The 22,796-nt window shown below is 43.5% G+C and overlaps 1 protein-coding gene and 1 long non-coding RNA gene across 2 annotated transcripts; both read right to left on the bottom strand.

Annotated features, from left to right (window-relative positions):
• Positions 1-3,510: 3,510 nt before the first annotated feature.
• Positions 3,511-11,533, bottom strand: dok1a (docking protein 1a). The gene is made up of 7 exons (XM_071504536.1): positions 11,364-11,533; positions 10,364-10,442; positions 7,635-7,774; positions 7,452-7,562; positions 7,258-7,327; positions 6,393-6,565; positions 3,511-6,284 (listed from the first exon to the last, which is right to left on the bottom strand). The coding sequence occupies exons 1-7, from the start codon at positions 11,418-11,420 to the stop codon at positions 5,421-5,423; spliced, it is 1,494 nt and encodes a 497-aa protein (XP_071360637.1). The 5' UTR covers positions 11,421-11,533; the 3' UTR covers positions 3,511-5,420.
• Positions 11,534-12,068: 535 nt separating this feature from the next.
• LOC139636966 (uncharacterized) lies at positions 12,069-20,477 on the bottom strand. The gene is made up of 3 exons (XR_011694495.1): positions 14,747-20,477; positions 14,389-14,496; positions 12,069-14,270 (listed from the first exon to the last, which is right to left on the bottom strand). It is a non-coding gene; the product is annotated as an uncharacterized lncRNA (long non-coding RNA).
• Between the last annotated feature and the right edge of the window lie 2,319 nt (positions 20,478-22,796).

Consider the following 22,796-nt stretch of genomic DNA (forward strand, 5'->3'; position numbering starts at 1 on the left):
TGAATGATGATGTTCCAGCCAATAAGCTCATGATTTTCTTTACTGGGTCAGGGTGTGGTTTCCAGTCCAGATCTTTAGGTGCTTTCACTTTGTTTTACTTGGATGCAACTTTACAGAATCTCAAATCTGCTCAGACTGGATCATAGATATTTCTCTAAACTTTATTTAAACCAGGATGATGTTGATTCCACTGGTTTAATCAAACCGGGTCTGTCACCAGCATCAGGGATGTTGTGTTTGTGTTGTTGGTTGTGTTGAGGTGTCAGAGGAAGGTGAGTGTGTGTGAGGAAGATTCTCTACCTGCCAGTAGAGACGACAGAGAGGGTTATACTGTAATGATGATGAAGGAGATGATGATGATAGTGGTTTGATAGTGGTTCATGAAACTACCAGCACACACAGTCACACACACACACATACACACACACACACACACACACACACACACACACTCCACCACCACCATCACTCTGAGCCATACTTCTTTGCTCTTTTACTTTCACGTTGTCATTTCACTGTTTTATGAAACTTTTTAATGTGAATCATTGAATTACAAAAAAACAGATGTGTTTTCTTCTCTTCTATTATGGTTCAGTGTGACACACTGAACCATATCAGCTCTGTATAAAGATATACATATATGTGAAATCGTTGAGGTGAGCAGCTGGGGCATGCTTTCCTACTGGTCACTGAGTCTGGAGGAGGCCGGAGCCTCTACATTTACACACACATGATGATGTCAGAGCATCAGGTGTCTGTGAAGATGAGCGTTAGATTATTCTATTGGCTGAGGTCACCTGAGAGCAACAACCTCTGATACGACCCATAGCAGTGTCTCCTGAAATAGCAGCCCTATGATGGCAGGCATACCAGACCTTGGTTGCCAAGGTTACCATGATAACACTCATGGCTTGGTTAGGTTTAGGAAAAGATGGTGATTAGAGTTAAAACAAGTACTTCCTCGACATTAGACGATCTTTGTTGTCATGGTTACAATAATAACAACAAACTGTCATGGATAATAGAAAGAACATAAACTGCTACTTTCACATGGGGATCGCCTCTCAACAAAACCTAACTTTGGGTCATGTTAACACACACAGAAGTTTAAATCTGCCCCTCTGTGTTGTGTAAATTCAGCTGAATTTGACACCATCAGTGTGGATGGGGGGGGGGCTCCTCCAAACCTGTGTCCTGGTCAGGGGCCTCAGCTGTTAACAGTCAGTATTTTTAAGGGGTCTAGTTTTACAGTAACAGTATTCCGTCATTTCATTGCCTGACAATAAATGTCTTGTCAGTGTTTTTAACCTCAGATAAAAGAAAAAAATAGTTTTTGTGCACTTATTGACCATTGTGAGCTCTCTCTCTCTCTCTCTCTCTTGCTCTCTCTCGCTCTCTCTCTCTCTCTCTCTCTCTCTCTCTCTCTCTCTCCCTCTCTCTCTCTCTATTATTCTTGGTGTGTAAGTACATTGAGATCCCCTTCGTGGGACCTGTGTATAGTCTTGCAGCATTGGTTATAACCTGAAGAAATATCAAAGATGAAAATGAATGAATTCATAATAATGAAGATAATCTTATACTAGGTAAAAAAAAAAACAAAAAAGACAGTGACTCTTGTTGTTGTTTGTGGCATGGTTATGCATTCAATGGTCATAATTTTAATGATTAAAACAGAAGAAAAAAAATCATCTTTCCACTGGCACTGTTCTGCTCCTTCTCTTTTCTTTGCCACTCTTCAGTGTGCAGTGTTGCTGCTCCTCTTGCTAATGGTATTGCTAAACTAGCTTGTGTGCTCAGTCATTTACCACCAGAGCAATATGTTGTAGCAGTTTGACCAAGTTGAGATGTAAACATGAAATCATTCCTGTGAACTGCTGGTGCATGAGTCCATGATGAGTCTTCAGTGGTGTTCGTTAGTGTTTGATCTGCACATGTGGTGTAATGTATTGCTCTGGCCGCCATCTACCCCCCCATCCCCACCTCTGCTCACACCCTCCACCTCATCTGTCTGATCACATCTGGATTTAAAAGTGACTTCCTGTGACACGTGTACACACGGTCACTGGTGCTTAAGTAAGGCTCCATGTCACCTAGCAACAAGCAGCCAGAACAACGTGTGACGCCAACTTGGCAAAGAAATCATTCAAGCTGCTTCCAGAGCAAATTCAGAGAAGAGAGTGTGACCACCACCACCCACAAAGATCTGTATCAGGTGGTGGACTGAGGCAGAAGGAGGACTAACCCCCCCCCCGCCCCCATGTGCCTCCTCTTTATGTCATTGTAGAGATGATCATGTTGCTAACATCCTGCATCCTTCTTGTCTTCCCACTGACCACAGTTGAACACTCTCGTGTGACAGGCCTGAGAGGGGGGAATATTAAATCTGGAGTCTGAGATTCTAGGAGTCTCAGACTCTAAGCCTCTGTGATGCAGACCTGGTTTCTGGGACTCTGTGAAGCAGACCTGGTCTCTGAGCCTCTGTTACACAGACCTGGTCTCTGAGACTCTTAGATTCTTAGACGCAGACCTGATCTCTGAGACTCTGTGACTCAGACCTGGTTTCTGAGACACAGGAGGAACCAGGTTCTATCTCTGGTACATCAGGACTGAACGACCTGCTCTCAGATCCCTCGTCAGCTTGGGCATGTGGGACATGGGGAGCAGCTTCTTCTGTTCCTCCATCACAGTCTGGACTTTTTGTACTTGGCTCTGGTTGCTTAGTAACAGGCTCTATCAGATTCACTTTTCCATTTTTGTACATATCTGTGCCAACAGCTTGGGCAGACAGTGGCTTTTTTATTTGTAAAGACATGAACTTGCTTGCATATATAAATAAAACAAAATAATACACTTGTGTACTTGTTAATAAGGGAATACTTTGAGTTTGTGTCGTCATTTCCTGCTTGTCTTCATTCATGTTATTATGACAAAAAATCAATCAGGTGCCATCACTGTCAGGACAGGGTTTTAACCACATTCAAAATGTGTCTGTCTGAAATCTCAGAAGACCAGCATGAGAGGAGAAGAAGCCTCTGGAAAATCAGGACCAACACAGTCAACAGCTGCAGCCAAGTACACACTGAACAAAAACAGACTCACAACACTTTTGTTTTTATGAGTTTTTATAAGTTAAAGACAACTTTCTATCAAAACTTCAAACAAATGTGTTTAATCTGTTAGTTAAGATCCTTATCCACCTGACAGGTGTGACATCATATCACATATGTGATTACACAGCATGCATCAGAGAACGAGTCAATATCTGGTGTGTCCACCTCCTGCAATGCAACACAGAGCTGATCAAGTTGTTGCATGTTGGTCCGCTCCTCTTCTGTGTAATACTGCTGGATGTTGACATGAAGTGGATCAAACTGTCGTACACACAGATTCAGATCATCTGACACATACTCAGTGGGTCACATGATTGCTGGATATATATTGGTATATAGTTTTTTATGAAGTGGATATAAAAATTTAAATTAGTCAGAATGAAAAAATAATAATATTAAAAAAAAAAATAAGAATTTGAAAAAAAAACAAGTCAAAGAAACAGCAAAGACAACACATTATATGTAGTGGAAGGGATACACATGTATGTGAATCTGCTGCAGTGAAAAACGTCCGGCTCCTTTCTGAGTAAAATCTCTGGAGACTGAAGCTGAGAGTCACAGATCAACAGGTTCACAAAGACTCAGCTTGATGATCCACAGAGGCTGCATGGTTTAAACCCTTTTGTGTCATTTTGACTGTGATAATGCAAACTGCGTAGGTTTTGCAAGGGTGTGTATTTTCAGGAGAATTTTGGAATTTCAATTATGATACACTGTGTACACAAAATAGTTACACTCAGGACCTTACAGACAAAAATGTCCCCACTGAAACCCATTAAAACTGCAATTTTTGATCCCTCAGCTATTACAACATAAAATCACACAGATCATTTTATTAGGTTTTAGTTCTACAGTTTTTACTACTTTCCTGGTTTTTACTAGGGTCACTGTGGGCCATTAACATATATGTATGCAACTAAAATAGTGTGTTTGTTGGTATGGATGTCAGAGTATGGTGTCAATATGTATATGGAGAAATTAGTGTTGGTGTGTGCATGTGTGTGTTTGTGTGTGTGTGTGTGTGTGTGTGTGTGTGTGCGTATGCAAACAAATGTGTGTTTACATACATATGATTGTATGTCCATATGAGCTGAGAGCAAGTTGTTTTCATGTCATATTTTTTTGTGATAATCCAACTAAAAAATCTCCCTTAGTATTTACTGTAAGGAAAATTATTCTTGAAAAACAACTGGTATTATGTACACAAACTGGGATTTAAAGGGTTAAAATCCTGTAAATGATTGAATATTTGGTAGTTGCCGCAGACATTTCTGTCCTCTAAGGCCCTCAGTATAAGTTTTTTAAAGGGATGCTCAAGGGTTAAAAATACATGCTATAATAATAACTGAAGTGCTGCAACAGGTGCCAACGTACAGCTTGATTCTGGTACAGCCTGCTCTTCATGTACACTTTAATGTGGTGTCCTGACCTGTCCTGACAAAACCACTCAGTAAATTGAGTAAATCAGTGTGACCATATTATAACTTCAATTTGACACTTAAGCCTCTCATTTACAGGTGAGCTCATAATACACTGAAAGCCTCTCATTTACAGGTGAGCTCATAATACACTGAAGCCTCTCGATTCATGCATTCACGAAAAAAAATAACTAGTAAACAAACTGGTCCCAGTTCTCTGAGAGAATCTTTACATCAGATGTTTGTTGTGTCAGTGTTCAGTCTATGTTTGAAATGCTGATAACAGGCAGGACTGACACACACCAACATACACACTAATGATGACAACACCTGTTTAACATATGTGAATGTATAAACTGAAACAAAAGCAAAATATCTGTGTCAGGTGAAACACTGGTCCAGGTGAGTTCTTCTGCTGACACCTGAAACATTCACAGGACTGAGAGCTAAACAAAACTAAACTTTTTGTCTTAGTGAAAAACTTGGTTCCTGAAATGATTCTGATCAACAGGTGATAACGGGTAAAATGAAAATATAATGAACAAAACTAAAACTTTTTATCCTAATGTTTGATGAGTTGAAATAAAAAATAGAATATGTTTTCTACGCACACACACATGCACGCACACACACACACACACACACACACACAGCAGTTGCAGCAGAGAGTTACAGCAGGTCTGTGATGTCACCGTACCATTTGATCTGACCCTAACTACCAAACCTCAACCCATCCTGGATACACAGTCAGATGAACCTGACAGGGGCCCTCAGCTGCTGGGCCCCAGAGGTCTGTGTGGTAGTTTCATCAATATGCAACTTATGAGCAGAAAGCGTCACGTGTGACGAAGCTGAACCATCGTCACACGTCACCTGTTCTGATATGAGGTCACTAAATGATGCCCAGGTTTTCATAGATGACATCATCAAGGCATTGGTCTGGGTCAGACAGAGAGTGGGTGGAGCCGGGTGATGTGGTGTTGGAAGACGTGGAGGGACCAGCTGATGGAGCTGGTTTGCAGACTTGAGCATACAGGTGGGCAAAGGGGTCGGGTTTGCTGTCACTTTCCTGAGTCACCCCCTCCCTCTGATTCATGGGCTCAGTGTAAATGGGCTCATCGTGTTTGCTCTGAGCTGGTTTACCCTGGACTGGACTGAGCCTGTCGTACACCTCTGAGTAGACTGACTCTGGGTGATTGGATGTGAAGCTGGGGTGAGGGGCAGAGGAGGGAGGAAGAGGGGAGACAGGTTCTCTCGAGGAGGGGGGTTTAAGTGGAAGGACACTTGCAGGGTCTATATACTGAGCTGTGGACGTCTGGAGTTTTGGGGAAGACTGGATGCAGTCAGCTGGGACAGCATACACAATGTCTGATTGGAGGCTGTGATGACCTCTGGGGAGGGAGTCATGTGCAGGGACTAGTGGGAGGGGCATGAGGGTGATGGGAGCTGGCTGTGACTGAACACACAGCTCTTCCTCTGGTGTGGGACATTTCTTGTCATCTGCCCTCAGGCTGCTCTCCAGGAGGGCAGCTACACTGGTCAAGTGAGGCACTTTGGGGAGGGATGAACGAGAGCGTCTGCTGGCTACCTGAACTTTCTCTTCCGCAAGCTTCTGGTTACCTGCAGCAACAGGTGACGTCTTCTGTTTGATGGTACTCTGAATCAGGGAGAAGATTTTCTCAGCCTGCTGAGTCTCAAAGGTGAATTTTCCAGGACCAGAGTCACAGCGTCTGCCTGCCTCGATGGTTAAAGTCAGCTGGTGGGAAACACAAACACAAACATGCAGGGGGATCATGTGACCAGCTCAGAGCAGCTCTTCTGCCCAGTGGACAAGCACTTGATGGAGGAGCTAAGAAAAACTTACATTATCTTTTCCGTATCGTCTCAGCAGTTCATATGGCCACTCCCTCACAGCACTCTTATTCTGGGTCTCTCTCAGCTGTAGTGCCTCTTGTCCCACCTGCAGCCAGTACGACCCCTGCAGGCCACAACGTGTCGCTGCATCTGTCCTCTGAACCACCACCCAGAACTCTGAGGCTGAGCACAGGGAGGAAAATATTCTGACTCAGTTTGATCCTGTTGATATCAGCTGTAGGTGTAGGACTGTGACTGTAAGCATCAGTAAGCATTTAAAGTCCATATAGTATAAAGGTAGCTGTCCATGTATTTTTTGATTATAGAGCAGGTCTAGGTTGTATATTAATACTGTGAATGTGTCAAAGCGCTCAGTCCACAGAGAATTGCACACAGCCTGTATTCAGAAACTGAGCCTTAAAACGAGCCATCTGGACTTCTGTCCTGCCCACCTGGACAAGCTTTTTAGTCTACAGATTGTACAGTCAGTCAGTAGGTTGTTTCATCAGGTTCTGTAAATGTGAAACAACACAACAATGTGTACAAATGTACTTTTGAATTCTGAAGTATTTGTAAAATCAAGTATTGCAGTACTTTAACTCCTGTAATACTTTGACTGAACAACTATCACTTGTATTGCAGTAATATTTGACCAGGAGGAACTGGACTGTGGCTCAGGTACTGGACCTGTGGACTTTGTCCACCTCTGGTTTTAAATCCCTCCTGCATCATGATCTACGTTCCTGTGGTCCATCACAGACTCAGTTTGTCTCGAAGACCTTCAGGCTTCATTATCTTCTTCTTCTCTCACACACTCCAACAGTAACCTTTGAACCAAAGGACAGAACAGGAGGCGAGCTGAGACAGAGGTCTACCTTGGTCTGCTGAGGCGTAGATCTGGTTCTCCTCCATCTGGAGGTGACTGGGGCCTGAGCCACCTCCTCTCTGAGACAGAGACCGAGGTGGAAGAGGAGGAAGAGGAGAGCACAGCTGGAGTTATTCCCTCCACACCAGACACTGGGTACAAGCTCACTCACAGATGAGATGGTCACTTCCTGCTTCCTCTCACCTGAAACGTGCTGTGACACAGTTTTTCCACCCAGTCCGTGCAGTCGTCTTTGAGTGCAGCGAACACCATGGTCCTGTCCTGAGTCTCCACACAGAAGGCAGACATGTTGTCCTGCAAACAGCACACAGCTGTAGCATTCATTCATCCTCACACATGTAAACATCACAAGTCAGACAAGCTCACCATGGGACAGGCCTCAGCATTGGGAGGGAGTCTGAGGACGCTAATCAGCTCCGACAGTCGGACCACCTTCAGCTTCCTGTCCCCCAGAGGCTGGTGGTGTCTCCTGATCCCAGAGCCATGATCACCTCCTGCCCCCCCTCCTAGAGGACACATGATAGACAGACAGAGACAGGCCTGTCAGTAGAGAGTTAGCCCACATGTTCTCCTGTGAGGGAGGAGGAGCTGCAGGAGGCAACATGCTTCCCTCAAAGTGGATCAGCTGCAGAGCAGGAGGTGTGAGGAGGAGTATCTAATGAGAAATGGAGCGAGAAGCCTTACGAGGAACACAGGTGTAATGTGGGTGGAGGCCCCGCTCTAAAATAATGACATTCAGCCTGACCTGTACAGACACCACTTCACAGCATGTTACACCAGTTTATAATAATGCAGAGTTCATCTTGTTGGTTACGGTCAGAGGTCAGATGTCAAGTCTGTTTTATCATGTTTCCTGCTCAATAGTCAGTCAACAATTTGGTGTTTGATTCATAACAATAAAAAGGATGAAGAAATAATATAAAGGAAGATGAAGCAAAACAAGTATAAGACAATAAAATATTTTAAATAAAAATGTACAAATAATATAATAAAAATATGAATGTAATACAATAATACAATGTACATATGTACAGTGTGCAACAGTTGCAGAATGAAGAAGCAGTTTTTATGGTGAGAGGTTATGGTCCTGGTGGATTGCAACCTCCTTCCAGAGGTTAGGGACTCAAAGAGTTTGTGTCCGGGGTGGGCGGGGTCAGCCACAGTCTTTACTGCTCGCCTCAGGGTCCTGAAGGTGAACAGTTCCTGGAGGTGAAAAGGTCTTGGAGGGATGGCAGATGATACACTGCAGTCTGCTCTGGTCCTTGTCAGTGGCAACAGGGTACCAGGCAGTGATGGACTCAGTGGTGGATTCAGTGACAGACTCAGTGGTGGACTCAGTGAATCACCATCATTGTCTTTGGTGATTCAGACAGGTTAATAAAGAAGCTCTGAGAGGCCAGTGAAACTGTCCCAGTCAAAACAGGACTGAATGGTTTTCGGGTGACTTTTAATTTCTCCTTCTACTTTAAACAGAAGGTAAATATAAAGTGTGTTATGTAACAACACTATTGTGTCTTTCTTAAAGCTAAGGTGAGACAGTATGAAGAGGTACAAAGGCCAGGTGATGATCAGGTCACAGTGGATGAGTGAGAAAATTCTGACAAAATATATATTATTATTATTTGATTAATTTTCATTCATTTATTGTTGCTGAAGTTTTTTTTCCTCCCACTTGCATAAGCAAACCCCTAGAGGCAAGTGACATTCACAAAAAATGTTTTCTTTCATAAGGGATTTTTTTGTGACTGTGACTCATTTGTTAAAAAAAACTAAAAACTTGTTATCACCTCAGGTTTGTGTGTCTCTCTGAGGCCTGTAGGCTCTCACTGAGTTTGTTGGACGTAAGGCAGCGTAGCTTCTCTCTTCAAGTGAAACAGCCTCCAGTAAACCTCTGATAATCACATCTCTGGGCTCATGAGGAGCATTAGGACCTTCAGTCTGACACTGAAAGATCTGGATGTTCTGGGAGTCACTTCAGCAGGACATGTACACATTCAATGAGAAAACAGCCTTAAGCCAAACTGCTGCTCTATCAGGTGTTTTCTCAAAGGTAAAATTATCAAGTCATTCACAAGAAAACAAAGTAACTTTACACACCATCATTGTGTGTGTAAACCTATCTTCACAGGTTGAACCACTTCATTAAAGGACAATTCAGTGTTTTTACAACTGTGTAGTTTTGGTAATTGCATCAGTAAAAACAATTGTTAATTTAAGTTAATTTCAACATCTCTCAAAGGAACTGAGAACATCACAGAGCCCAGGATCTGGTTTAATACACTCTGTGACTGTGGCTCAGACAAAACAAACTACATTCATCAAAGCAGGTTAGTTCTCCACTGTCAGACTGTAGTACAATGAGTTCTAAGTAATTTGAGACTTTTTTCTATATGAAAAATGGTCATGCGAGGAACCACATACAGCCGTTCAGCTCTGTTTACCCTGGAAGAATTCAACAGTCACAAGAACGTTTCATTTGAGTAGAGTGAAACAATACAAACTCTCTCTTCACATCAATGTCAGCAAAAAATATATTATGATCCATACAGCTCAGAGCGGGCATCATTGATTGTTACCAATGGTTACACTGGTCTTGGGCCTGAGTTATCCTGGGGATGAGGTCTGTCTGATGTCTTTATTCTGTGAACAGTCTGTGGCCTCACACTTCAGACTAACTGTAGATCAACTCTACCAGCCTCATCATGAATGTGCATCTACACAGGAAAACAAACTCCACTGTTGATTTCTTTAAAGGGCTATTTCAGATATTAGTACTGCATCTCCATGAAGTCCGGCGACTCAGACAAAAAAGACACATGAAGAAGAATTTTAGTCAGAGGTTGAGCTTCAAAACCCTCCATCTAACATTTCCCATAACACAACTTTCATTAGACCTCCACACCTCCTGGTCTCAGGCCTGACCTGAAGTAACCCTGACAACATCACAGTGACTTCAGATATGGTACAACAGTGTAAAAGCAGCGGACTGCTCCTTTAAAACACTCTGATCCACCTAATGTCACGTGTCTCATCTGGTCAAAACCTTCAAAATAAGAGCCATAAGCAGGAAAAAGAGTGAAAGAGCTGATAGTTACCTCCCACATCCTGGATCTCCAGTCGACCCACTGCCCTGCTGCTGGGAGGAAACAGAGACAACCACACAGGTTTCCATTTCTGAGGAGAGACAGACAGAGACTCAGTACAGTAGCTCAGGGCATGTGTGTCAGCGACAGACGCACACACACCTATACACAGTCACACACTTGTTTACACACATACACACACCTGCATACAGTCACACACTCATCTGTGCACACACACCTACACACTCTTCTTCATGACGCTTAGTTTCAGTGTGACACAGAGGTAAACATTAGTCATCCCCGACACACCTGTAAGCCAGTCCTTTCAAAATAAAAAGAGGAAACATTTTACAGAGCTGTTTAATAAGGATGATAATGTTCCTCCCTTAGGTCCAGTTTGGTTCAGTTCAGTTTTATTTCTGTGTTACCAAATCACAACATTATCTCCAGACTTCTTCACAGTCAGGTCAAAACTTTACAACATTTTCCCTGCTCCTCTTGCTCACCTGTTTGTTTTTTGTAAACACCTGAGTTTGTCTTAATCCTGCTTCTTGTGCGAGGACCTGTGTGTTTACTTGAGTACCTGTTACTTGTGTGTCAATCCCTGCTGGTGATGGTTCATACTGATTAAAGCTCAGAGCTGCTGTTAGGGTTAAACCACACAGCAGTGTTGTGTGCAGTGTGTCAGTATGCACAGGAATGTGTGTTGGGGAAACTGTTGTGTTTCAACATGTTGGATTCTTGGTCTGCAGCAACAGAGAGGCTGATAACTCCTCTACTGAAAGCTCAGGTCTCAGTCACTCAGTGAAACTGGAATGAAACGACAGATAAAGTCATGCAGTGTTACAATGAATCACGTCTCTGTGGCTTCCTATGAGGATGTTTATGGAATAATAATTACTACCCAATAATTACTACCCAGAAAACACAGCTGCTAATCAACCTAAGGTCAAACTCTGACTCTAAAACACTGAAACAACAGCTGGACAGATGTTCACAGCTCCGTACTCACTTTGCCAGGTTTGTGTGGTTGGAGGTAAACCTCCCCTGTTTTGGTGAAAGGGTCCATATGGGAAGAAGATCCACCTGAGTGCTGGTCTCTGACAGAAAATCCACTTAAGTGCTGGTTTCTGGCAGAACTGTGAGATTTTCTTTCTTTTCTTCCTCTGCTAGGTTAAGACATGCCCACAGTGAGACGCTCCTGAAATATGATCCTTACCTGAGGTGTGGCAGGAGGGGCAGAGTTCAAGACTAACTCAGTGTTTGAGTGTTCATAATAATATATCTACACTTTCATATTTAAACACAGAAATAAACAGTGTATCAGTAGAAGAAGGTGTAGAACATCACAGTCACAGTAACACCTTTAATGATGGATGAAGCTGCTCCTGCTGTTTTGTTTCTTCGCATCAATCAGTTGTTCTTCTTCACTTTTAATCAGACCAATGAACTGTCTGGAGGAAAGGTCACTGCTGTACATAATGAGGATCCCAGTTTACACTCAGTGACAACATCTGCTGCCACATCTGGACGCTTCTCTTCTATGAGACAGAAACACACTGTGCTCAAATCCACTACAACAAGCCTGTAGTCTAACACAAACATCACCACAGACAAACATCACCACATCACAAGAAAGCAGCTCCAAACCTTTTCAGACTGAAAATCTCTCCTTTAACTCTACTGTTGTTACCCACATATCTATTTGATCCTCCGGTTTGTGTCATGTGATCTTTTAGAGCTCAATTGCACTGAGATATGAAGTACGTGATGTGGTCCAGTGACAACGTAAATCATTAACTTCTCATAGTGATAAGAAACAATGAGCAGTGTTTTTTAACATTTTAAATCTTTTTTTAAAGATCATTGTGTTTTAAAACATATAAAAACATTATTTATATATTGTTTTATTTATCTTTTATAAATCCATCTTTTCACCAAAACTGTTTTGCAAATGATTTGTTGGCCCAATTGCAATACCTCCACAGCCCAGCAGAGGGCCCCGGGCTCAAGGAGCAGATGCAGGGCACAACGCAGACCAACCATGTGTCTGTCTGGGGAGGTGGCTGTCTGTCTGGAGTCGGAGCTTTGAGATGAGGGGCTGTGGCCTGTGGTCCTGACTGACCATCAGAACGGACTGAATTGCACAAAGGCTTCAGGTCAGCTTCAGCGTCCTGATGGTTTGACAGCTTGTCTCATGTTCACCCTTGGTGTGAACAGACCCTCATCCTAACATACAGACTGACGAGAACCTGAGCCGCTCTGCTCTGCTGCTGTGACAGATGCTCCTGGTTTGTCACTGATGGATGAAATTATTCTGGTTTTCACAGATCAGTGTCATAAACACACAGATGTGACAGGAGAATATTTTAAGATCAGCCCCTTCATATGAAGTTACACACTTTTACAAAATGATTTTATGAAAATGAACTGCTGTTCTGCTGACATTAATGATAATCGGACATTCCATCAGCAAATCATTTTATTTCATAATTTTTCTCAGAAAGGTGAGAATTGTGAAAAAAAAAAGATTTATTGATTAATTTATTTATTTAGGCACCAGCACATCTACATATGATCACCTTTATAAAGTAGTTTTGGGGAACATGTTAGCATCATTAGCGTTCACAAGGAGTCATGTTTCTGGTCAACTGACCGATGTCAATCTAACTCATTCTCCTTTTAGCGACATGCTGGTCAAATTGTGACAAGAAACAGCTGAAAGACACTAAAACAGTGAAGCTGAGGGGAACTGGAGTTAAGAGCAACTTGACCGACCTACACAGACCTGAATTTACACCTATTGGAAGGTATGACTAGAAGATGAACTGTGCTATGTCCAGAGTGAGCTGTGTTTTGCAGGTAACCTGGGAACTCCTTCCTCCATCATACCCCTGATCTCCGGCACCAGTATCAGCTGTCTCACTACCAGCAGCCATTTCCTGCTTCCTTTGTTTTGTTTACAATAAAACGTTGTTTTGCGAATCGTTGTTGTGATGAAGAGCTGGAATTTTGTTTGTAGTTTCGGGACTCACAGACTCTTCTCAGCTCATCCAGTACTGTTTGAATGTAGATGATACCTTATAGGTCAGTTACTCAATGCCAGTGACTGACAGTCAGGCCCTGTGAGAAACCTCTATGTGAGAAACCTGACAGCTCCATGCTTGAATACAGGAACCAAGCTGAAGCAGATCATCTCATGAGACGATATGTTATAGTGGAGTGTGTTGTAAATTAAACAACTATGGAACAATGTTAGTGTCAGTGAAGAAGAGTGAAGCCACCTATATGATTGATGAAAAATTCTATTGACAATTATTAAAATTATTACTTCAGACAGGAAAGGGACAGGCTTTCTTTCTGTCAGGTTAATAAAGGACAGAGTATGTAGTGTGTAGTATGTGTGTGTGTGTGTGTGGTCTCTCGTTGCCCTGAGCCAGACCTGAGCCAGACACTCTTCAGTGACATGGGACGTGTCTGATCAGCTGGGAGCTGAGCTGTCTAACATTTACTCAGCTTGTTTCTCTAATTTGGACGTCCAGTGACAAAAATCCTTCATCTGGTTCAAATATAGAGTTGAAAACCACCAAGGTGTAAAAAGTGAATCTGAAAAATGTGACTTCAAACTAGATAAAAGTCAATTTTATTGCCCAACAAACACAACATTGACACATGAGCATAGAGGATTTGATGTCATCAACAGGTGACCAATGAAACAGTGCATTACTATGATTAAAATCACAGATTCCTCTGGTTTGAGAATTAATGGAAACATTTGTGATGATGTATGAACACAATTCAACACCACATAGAACAGGGGTCTAGTTGTTTTTAGACATTTTAGCCAACAAAGGTGACATGAACTCATTACCAAGATTCTTGACATCAGCTTCTTCAACTTACAGGGAGGGTCCCGGCCCTGTGGAAAACATTATGTCATGTTCTGGAACCTAAAGTTGGGCCCCCAGCTGAGATAAATGACTATTGACCAGTGGCCCTCAATTCACACATCATGAAGACCCTGGATTGTGGATTACCTGACAAGATGACCACAGTACATCAGGCTGGGTAACTGTGTCTTAGGGACGATGGTGAGCAGCACTGGGGCTCCACAGAAGACTGTTCTGGCTCTGTTCCTGTTCACCCTGTATACAGCAGACTTTAAATACAACTCTGAGTCTTTCTACATCCAGAAATAGTGACACAGCTAATACAGACAGAAATACAGACAAAGGATGACACAGCTGTTTTGGCATGTATCAGGAATGGTCAGGAAGGCTTTCATGTGAATGGAGCGAAAAGAATTGCCTCCTTCTGAACACCTCCAACACCAGTCGACATAAGAGGGAAGGACTTTGTGTATGTTAGTGTGTGTGTGTGTGTGTGTGCACTTACGGGTTGCTGCTGTTCCCTACACCACACCTGTCGTGAATCAGCTCATCAACTCCCCCACCTGCCATACTATTTAAGACCGGCTCAGCTTTCCACTTATCACCAGATTGTTCCATCTTACCATGTTGTTTTTCACTCTGGCCAACCGTTTGCCTGATTGACATTTTGAGATTTTGACTCTTTGTAACCTGAACTCTTCTTTTTCCCACAGATCCAGTCTCCAGTCCTCCTGTTGTCCACTACGTTCAGCTTTGTTCTTTGTTTGCACCTCAGATCAACCTGAACCCTCACTCTCTCACAGAGATGCTGGAGTTTGCCCTGCTCCAGTTCAGCCCAAGCCTGCTCCTGTTCCTGCTGCTGCTGCAGCCCTGCGCCTTATTTCCTGCTGCCCTGCATGGATGCTGGTTTTCCCCCCTCTGCCATTTTGCCAGAATTCCCCCCAGAATACCAATTAATCTGCTGTTTCAAATAAAACATAATTGTTTAACTCTTTACTACCCTCCCTCTGCTGTCTGCTATGTGGGTCCAGATGAAAAAGAAACCTCACACAGGAAGCTCAGGTCCTTTGATGTCTGCAGTGAAATGCTGCACATGTTTTATCAGTCCGTGGTGGAGAGTGTCCTCTTCTATGCTGTGGTCTGCTGGGGCAGGAGCTGGTCAAGTGTCTGGACCAGCTGGTTAAAAAGGCTGGGTCTATGACTGGTTAAATAAATGACTTGTTTTGACCTCTTCAGACTTTGTTCTTTCTCAGTGCACCTTGGCAGTAGGTGAAGTTGAGCCAGAGGCCTCAACTCTGCTTCATGTGGTGTGTGACACAGACAGTTTCTCATTAGTGGAGAATCATGTTCTCGCTGCCAGATGTACTTCTTCTTAACATATGCGATGATTACCTTCTGGATGATTGGGTCCATCCTTCGTTACCTCTTAGTGATCTGTTTATAACATGTCTCACACTAAAACACACACACACACTAGAGGAAGCACATCTGTGAAACATCTGTTTGTAACCAGTGAGCTGATAAATGACCTTACGGTTCGTTTGTCCCCACCCTCTTTCATTGTCATGGCGACAATAATAAACACACGGTTAACACTGTGGGAAGTTGATGGTTTGGGTAGGTTTAGGAAAAGATTGTGGTTTCATTTAAAACAAGATTAGAGGACCTTCATCATCATGGTTACAATAATACACACGTGGTTGAAGATACAATGTATTTTAGTTTAAAACAGTGATGGAAAATGATCAACAACATGCTAAGCAGCTATCAGCGACTAGTCCAGTCTAAGGCCCTGACTGGAGCATACACTGTACAAGTCATTGTGGTAGTATACCGTATAGTGCACTGCAAAGACGACGCAACGTGCATTACATAGATTAAACTAGACCTTCATGCGTTGCAGCTTCTCTTGTGGAAATCCTGCGGAAGAAGTCCTCTTGCTAACAGGCTAGCTGCTAATGTTAGCTGCACGCTAATGTGATTTTATTACCAATTGAGCCTGGTGAGTGTAATGCTCCTGAGACATCCTGACCAGATCCATAGCCCTCAGTGTAGACTCAAGATTGAAAACACATGTACACACAAAACCAGAAACATTCAGACTCATTCTTCTCGTAAGAATTATAAAGTCATGCCATGTTCACATGATTCTGTTTTATTAATCTCACTCACTGAGAAATTGGGCTCAGGTGCACGAGACTCATTTCCAGTCTGACAATTATCCATAAATGGATGAAGACATTCCCTTCATCCATCAGACTGCAGACAGAAACAATGGCCCTGCTCAGACCTGGTATTACCATCCATCATGAGTGGTCTCGAGTGACCACTTGTGATCGGATCTCACTTCCCTGCTTCATGTGCAAATAAACAGGTATGCGTTGTTGTTTTAGCAGACCAGAGTCTTCATCAGGCTCTAGACAGGCTCAGACTGAGATTATAAATATTCAACCAGTCTGGAAATAATTCACACAATGACTCACATTGAGGATATAATATTAAACAATGAGCACAAACACAATTATTGCTGTTTATCTTACAATGATAATAATGAATGAAGCTCTGTGAAGTTGTCTGTTTAGTTTGATGCTAAATTCTGTCTCCTCTTTATTTTCACTTCACTGTATCTTTGACTTACTGATCTAATAAACCATATGATCACATGATCAGAAGAACAATGAGGTGATCACAGCCTCACAGGGTGTGTTTGGAACCACCTACTAACATAATGCCTACTACATACTCATTGAGCATATACTGTCTCCTATACTGTCTGCCAGGAGCCTCTGCCTCTTTGCCCGCCATCGTGCTGCAGCTACACTGCATCACCAGGCACTTGAGTATGTCCAGTATGCTCATGGCGCATACTGAGAAATTCTTGCTAATCTAAGTTCGCGTGCCAGATACCTGGAAGGTAGAGAAGAAATCTCACTCCTTTCTTCTCCTTCCCTGGAGGCTGTTGGGAGCTGACAATCAAACAGACACCGTTGGAGATCAAACACCGGAAACGCTTTGTGACTGCAGTTACTGTGAGTTGGTGGAAGCCGAGATGTTCATTGTTTTCCTTACTTTGACTGGGACTGTGGAGAGGGGTTTGTTGATCTATGCATCACCTGAATGAACTTTGGGTTTTGTTTATGGAGGCTGGGGAAACCTGTTGAGAAATTGTTGCTTTTCTGAATTGGGTTGAATTATACTGAACTGATCTAATAACATGGAAAGCCCGAAGTTGACTTCCCGAAGAAGCCAAACAAAAGTGCGACAGGCGACGGCAGAAAACAAGGGTCAACACTGGTGTGACCCAGGTGGAAATCTCTGATGACAAACAAATGTTTTCAGACTGATACCCGAAGTCACCTGCTTTCTGTTGGACAAGTAATTTAGCCTACAAATCTAATTTGTTGTTTGATAGCTTTAGCTAACTTGACATGGTCGTGGGCATGATGCTGGTTACTAAGTCACTGTTACAGTTACTACAGATGTCCATCTCCCCATTTTTATACTGAATATATAACTAACATGATATTTATGATTTTACATTTATGTAGCAAAAGTGAAATATATCCAAAATACCCCGTGAACTTTCAGAGATTGGCCCATAGCTGCTTAAAATCATTGCCAATGAAAGTGTAGAGCTCATGTGCTTGTAGTAGATGTGATAGTTGTTGAGCTACTCTTGATTTAATTTAGTTATTTATGTCCACGAGAACCAACCCTCCCAAAACCTTAGAATGTTACAGAATGTATTACAGTTGTACATGACTGTGTGATGTAATGCTTATTTTCTTGCTGTTGCTGTTGTTTTTCCAAGTATAAGAGTGGTCCTGCAACATCAACTCCCATGAAGGGAAAACCCTTTCATGCCACAACCAGCATTGTCTACCATTGGTGCTTCTAGTGGGACGGACAGGGAAGTCATTGCATATCAATAATTGTGCTATCCTGACATATTATATTACAAACAAAAAACTGCTGATTAATAGGTTTTTCCCTCAAAGTATATGTTTACTGTTGTATCTCAATGTGTGATGTGTAGAACATGCTGTGGTGGGGGTTGAATACCCATGTACTATGTATGCTTTGTTTATTTCCTCAAGGCAGCAAAGATAAAAGGACAGACTATTCTCCTCAACTAGCTGAAAAACATCATAAACCATTTTTGGTGGCACTATAAGATAGTTGACACAATCGAGGCATTTCTTGTAAGTAATTATTTGTAAGACTTCAATCTTCAATGAAAAATGGAAGTAATACTGAATATAAATATATAAATATAAAATGAAGCAATTGTAAAACACATAGAAAATAAAAACACATGAAAATATAGAACATAGTTTGAAGAACAACAATAAATTAACAATAAAAATAAAACAAGTAAAACTTGATTTGATGCCATAAGCCTGTGAATATTCTCATTTGTCCAGGTCATAGTATCTCAAAGGAGTTTTAAATCGAAAGCAACTGGACTTGGTTATTTGTCTAGGAAGACATTTCACCTCTCATCCAAGAGGCTTCATCAGTTCTTTCTTGCACCTGACCAGGCTGGGACTGGTTGGTTTGATGCCCTGATGATACATGTGCAGGTTTGTGAGTATTTGTGGTAATGTATTTACATTCCAGATGGCCAGGAAGGAAGCTCAGATGCCAGGTATGAAACCTGTGTAATGTGCTTGGGGAGCAGGGACCTTGTCCCTTATGGGACAAGTCGGTTTCCCTATCCCAAAACACCATGCTGCCAAAAATTATAGGGCCTATAAGCTGCATACTACATACTCCTGATTGTCATCCCCAGGCTCCCTAACTTGGCCTAGTACTGTCACATCTTTCCAGTACTGCCTGTGAAGACAAAAAAACCTCCTTAAGGCAGTAGTGGGAGGAGTGAGGTAGTCAGCTTATACAGTATGCTGGTTCCTGGCTACAGCATCTCCTCTTCTGATCCATAGGCATGTCCCTACAGTTACCACAAGTACACCATGGTACCACTGGCAGCAGAAGGTGGGGCACCTTGCCTGCGCCGGTGCATCATCAAGTCATCAAAAAGTAGCCGCGGCTGCCTCTCCAGGAGTTGGAAGGTGAGCTCCCTGTGCTCATCTCATCTCTTAAAGAAGCTTCTAAAGAAATTACAAACAAGAAAAGTACAGGTAAGGCTGGGTAATGGCAATATGACAATACCACTGCAGATTATGGTTTGTAGGCTAAAGATGTCTAAAACAACATGTTGTGCATATATTGCATGATACTGTTCCTTGGGGTGCAGTGGTATAGGTGGGTAAACTGCGGGTAAAGTGTATTTTACCCACCTTGTGTCCCCTCATTGATTGATACAGTTTTGAAAATAGGTTAGTAAACTCAGCCTTGTTTCAAAGTGGTTGATATTTTGAGTTTACTTTACAGTTTACCCCCGACTACGCCCCTGTATATAGTTTTTATACAATCATTAAGTAGCGTCTCTGGCGTTTCACAGGTAATGGTGACTCACCTTACACTAAGGTTATAAAAACTACAGACTATAGTAACTTTGCAATTTCTAGAGCACAGTGCTGGATAAGCGTGTGGAATAAGTATCATTCACATCAGGAGTATAACAAAATACTTTTATAAATACAAAACTCTGTTTCCTCTCTCCAGTTACTTTGGAGGGCTTCCACTCTCTCCTCTTCGTCATCCAGTGAAGCTACTGCACTGGTACCTCCCTTGGCTCCTCTCCCTCACCTTGCCCTAGCTGCTCCGGCACCTCTGCCTCTCTTCCCTCTCCCTCTCCCTTGCCCTCTAGCCTCCATGCTGGTAACGCTACTGGCACTCTGATTCTGCAGCCGGGAAAAAATATCTTTGCAGCAAATGTTATCTCACTACCACACTGAACTCTTGCCATTACTTCCATTACTATTGTCTTAGCTTGTAAAGCAGCTACCTAATGTTACCCATAAAACGTAACTACAATGCAGCACAAGTTAATATAAGTATAATATTTGCTATCTTATATATCAGCTATTACCTATAGTTTTACAGAATAACAACATCTACCTGTGATGTCTATAAGGAAACATCCAATAGTGATGTCAGAAAGGACTCGCCAATTCCTCCTTTGATGTCACAAAGAACTGAGCACATCCAAATTTCTTGATATAAAGGACCGGCCAGATCCATGTGTCATGTTACAAAGGACTGGCCACAGCCGGTAGTGATGACACAAGGGACTGTACAAATCAAGTAGTGATGTCACAAAGGACTGCATTTATCCACAAAAAAAAAACCAAAAAGGGGGACGGGGTCCTGAAACAAACCACCCGTGACACTGCACACTCTCACACAGCAAAAGGAAATCGTGAAGAAAACACCGCCACCAGGGATTGGACTGCCGCCTTCGGCCCACAGCACCTGACCAATAACAAAGAGGAGCATTGATAAAAACATGCCATTTGTGCCACACAGACTGGTGTGGACAAACAAATATTTAAATGAAATAACAAAACAAAACAAAAAAAAAAAACAAATCCAAAGAAATACAAATAACTAAATTAATTCCTAACAAACAAAATATAACCTAAATAAATGTTGCCCTTGGCACACATTAAGGCAACCAATGAGGAAAAATGTATACAAAATCATTTAAAACAGGTGTCGCCACACCATTACCCCCACCTCACCATGCAATGTAACAATGAGGCCCCAGGGGAGAGTGGGAGCCTAACAGGCCGCGGCTCAATTACACGGCAGCCTACAGGTACACATAACAATGATCAGCTGGGAACTGAGTGACAGACTCGATGGACAGGCAGACAACATCGACCTACCAAACGGAAGAGCTACCGGACCCAGAGGGCTTCCAGCGGAGCAATCCGTCTCCCACGGCCCCAGCAGTCGTCCGTGCTACACGCTACAAAGAGCGGAGATTGCATCACCAATATGCCCGTTACGCACACATGTAAAAAGGAGAAATAGCAGAGCGCATTACCTGTATAGAGGATATTGTGCGCCTCGATGGCGGCCACGCCAAACAAACGGGCTCTGCCACGCCAGACCACAGCCACCACAGGAGGTTGGAGCAGAAAAGAGAGTCAGGTATACCCACACACCTGTATATAACAGTGTGCACGGCGCCGCCCAGTAATCAGGGTGCCCGGCGAGTTGGCACAGTGCCATGTAGTGGCCGGGAGGAAAACAACCTCCGGCTACATCTACCCCCCACTTTTGCATCGTCGGCCCGACGATGAACAGCAAGAAAGTTGGAACTAACACCAAGGCCTAAAAATGGCAAACTGGGCATTAGACACAGGGTCTGAAACTCTACTAGCAGCGCTGTCCTGATAGCTCGCAGGCCGAGGAAGATGATGGACGTTGGAATGGTGGCCAGCTGTAAAATGAACTGTCCTACACAATGCCTGCTGGCTGGTGCTCGGCTGGTCAGTTGGGGACAACGAAGGAGCTGGTGGTAAGGAGCTCTCCTGTACTGGAGATGTTGTTGGGACGAGCCTGGCCTGCGACGGGATCACGGCAGGAGAGCCTATAGGACACGAGGCACCTGGAACTGCTGCAGGCGGTGGAGATGACGTTTCAGGGACCAAGAACCACAGGTCGCCGTCACTGGAGTGCTCACCATCCAGTGCAGCCAGGGCAGGTGGAGAGGGCACCTTTGGTGGGGGAGCGGCAGCTTCAGGCCGGACTACAGCTTTCAACATGTCCCGATGTATATTCTGGACCTTGTGCAGATCGTTCACTGGGGCAACAGTGTAAACTACTCCTTCACGGACAGGGGCCTTCACAACCTGATAGACCACCGAGCTCCAGAGATCTTGGATTTTCTGGCACCCTCTAATACTGCGGTCCCTTAAGTACACCAGCTGGCCCACTGGAAGAGGTGCATCCCGGACCTGCTGATCATGCCGCTCTTTCCGTCGGCCAGCGGCAGCTAACAACCGCTCACGAGCACCCTCAAAAGCAGCTCTGAGTCTGGCTTGGTGTTCAACCACCCAGTCCTGTACCCCACCTGACACTGGATCCTGGACTCGACCCAGGAGAAAGTCAACAGGAAGCCGAGGTTCCTGTCCAAACATAAGAAAAAAGGGGGATTCGCCTGTGCCCTGATGAGGAGTTGTGTTGTAACAGAAAAGCACCTGGGGCAAACAGGCAGCCCAGTCCCGTTTCCGGGATGCTGGAAGGGTACGAAGGAGGTTGTGCAGAGTTCGGTTAAACCGGTCGCATTGACCATTACCCGCAGGATGGTATGGGGTGGTACGGGACTTCGCAACTCCGTACAAAAGGCAGAGCTGGTGAATCAGCGAGCTCTCAAAACTCCTTCCTTGGTCCGAGTGAAGGTGGCTTGGAATGCCAAACTTGTAAAACCACTCAGAGACCAAGACCTGGGCCACAGTGGAAGCCCGTTGATCCCATGTAGGGACAGCCACAGTAAATTTACTGAACACATCAGTCATGACCAGGACATTCTCATACCCATTCCGAGAAGGTTCTAGCAGCGTGAAATCTATGGCCAGATCTCATTGGGTCGGGAGGCGAGCAAGTGGCCCATGAAGCTATGTGACCCGTGTCCAGAGTCC

The sequence above is a fragment of the Trachinotus anak genome, unplaced genomic scaffold (genome assembly GCF_046630095.1).
Source record: "Trachinotus anak isolate AG129_WGS33_773 ecotype Australia unplaced genomic scaffold, CSIRO_AGI_Tana_v1 ptg000019l, whole genome shotgun sequence".
NCBI lineage: Eukaryota > Metazoa > Chordata > Actinopteri > Carangiformes > Carangidae > Trachinotus > Trachinotus anak.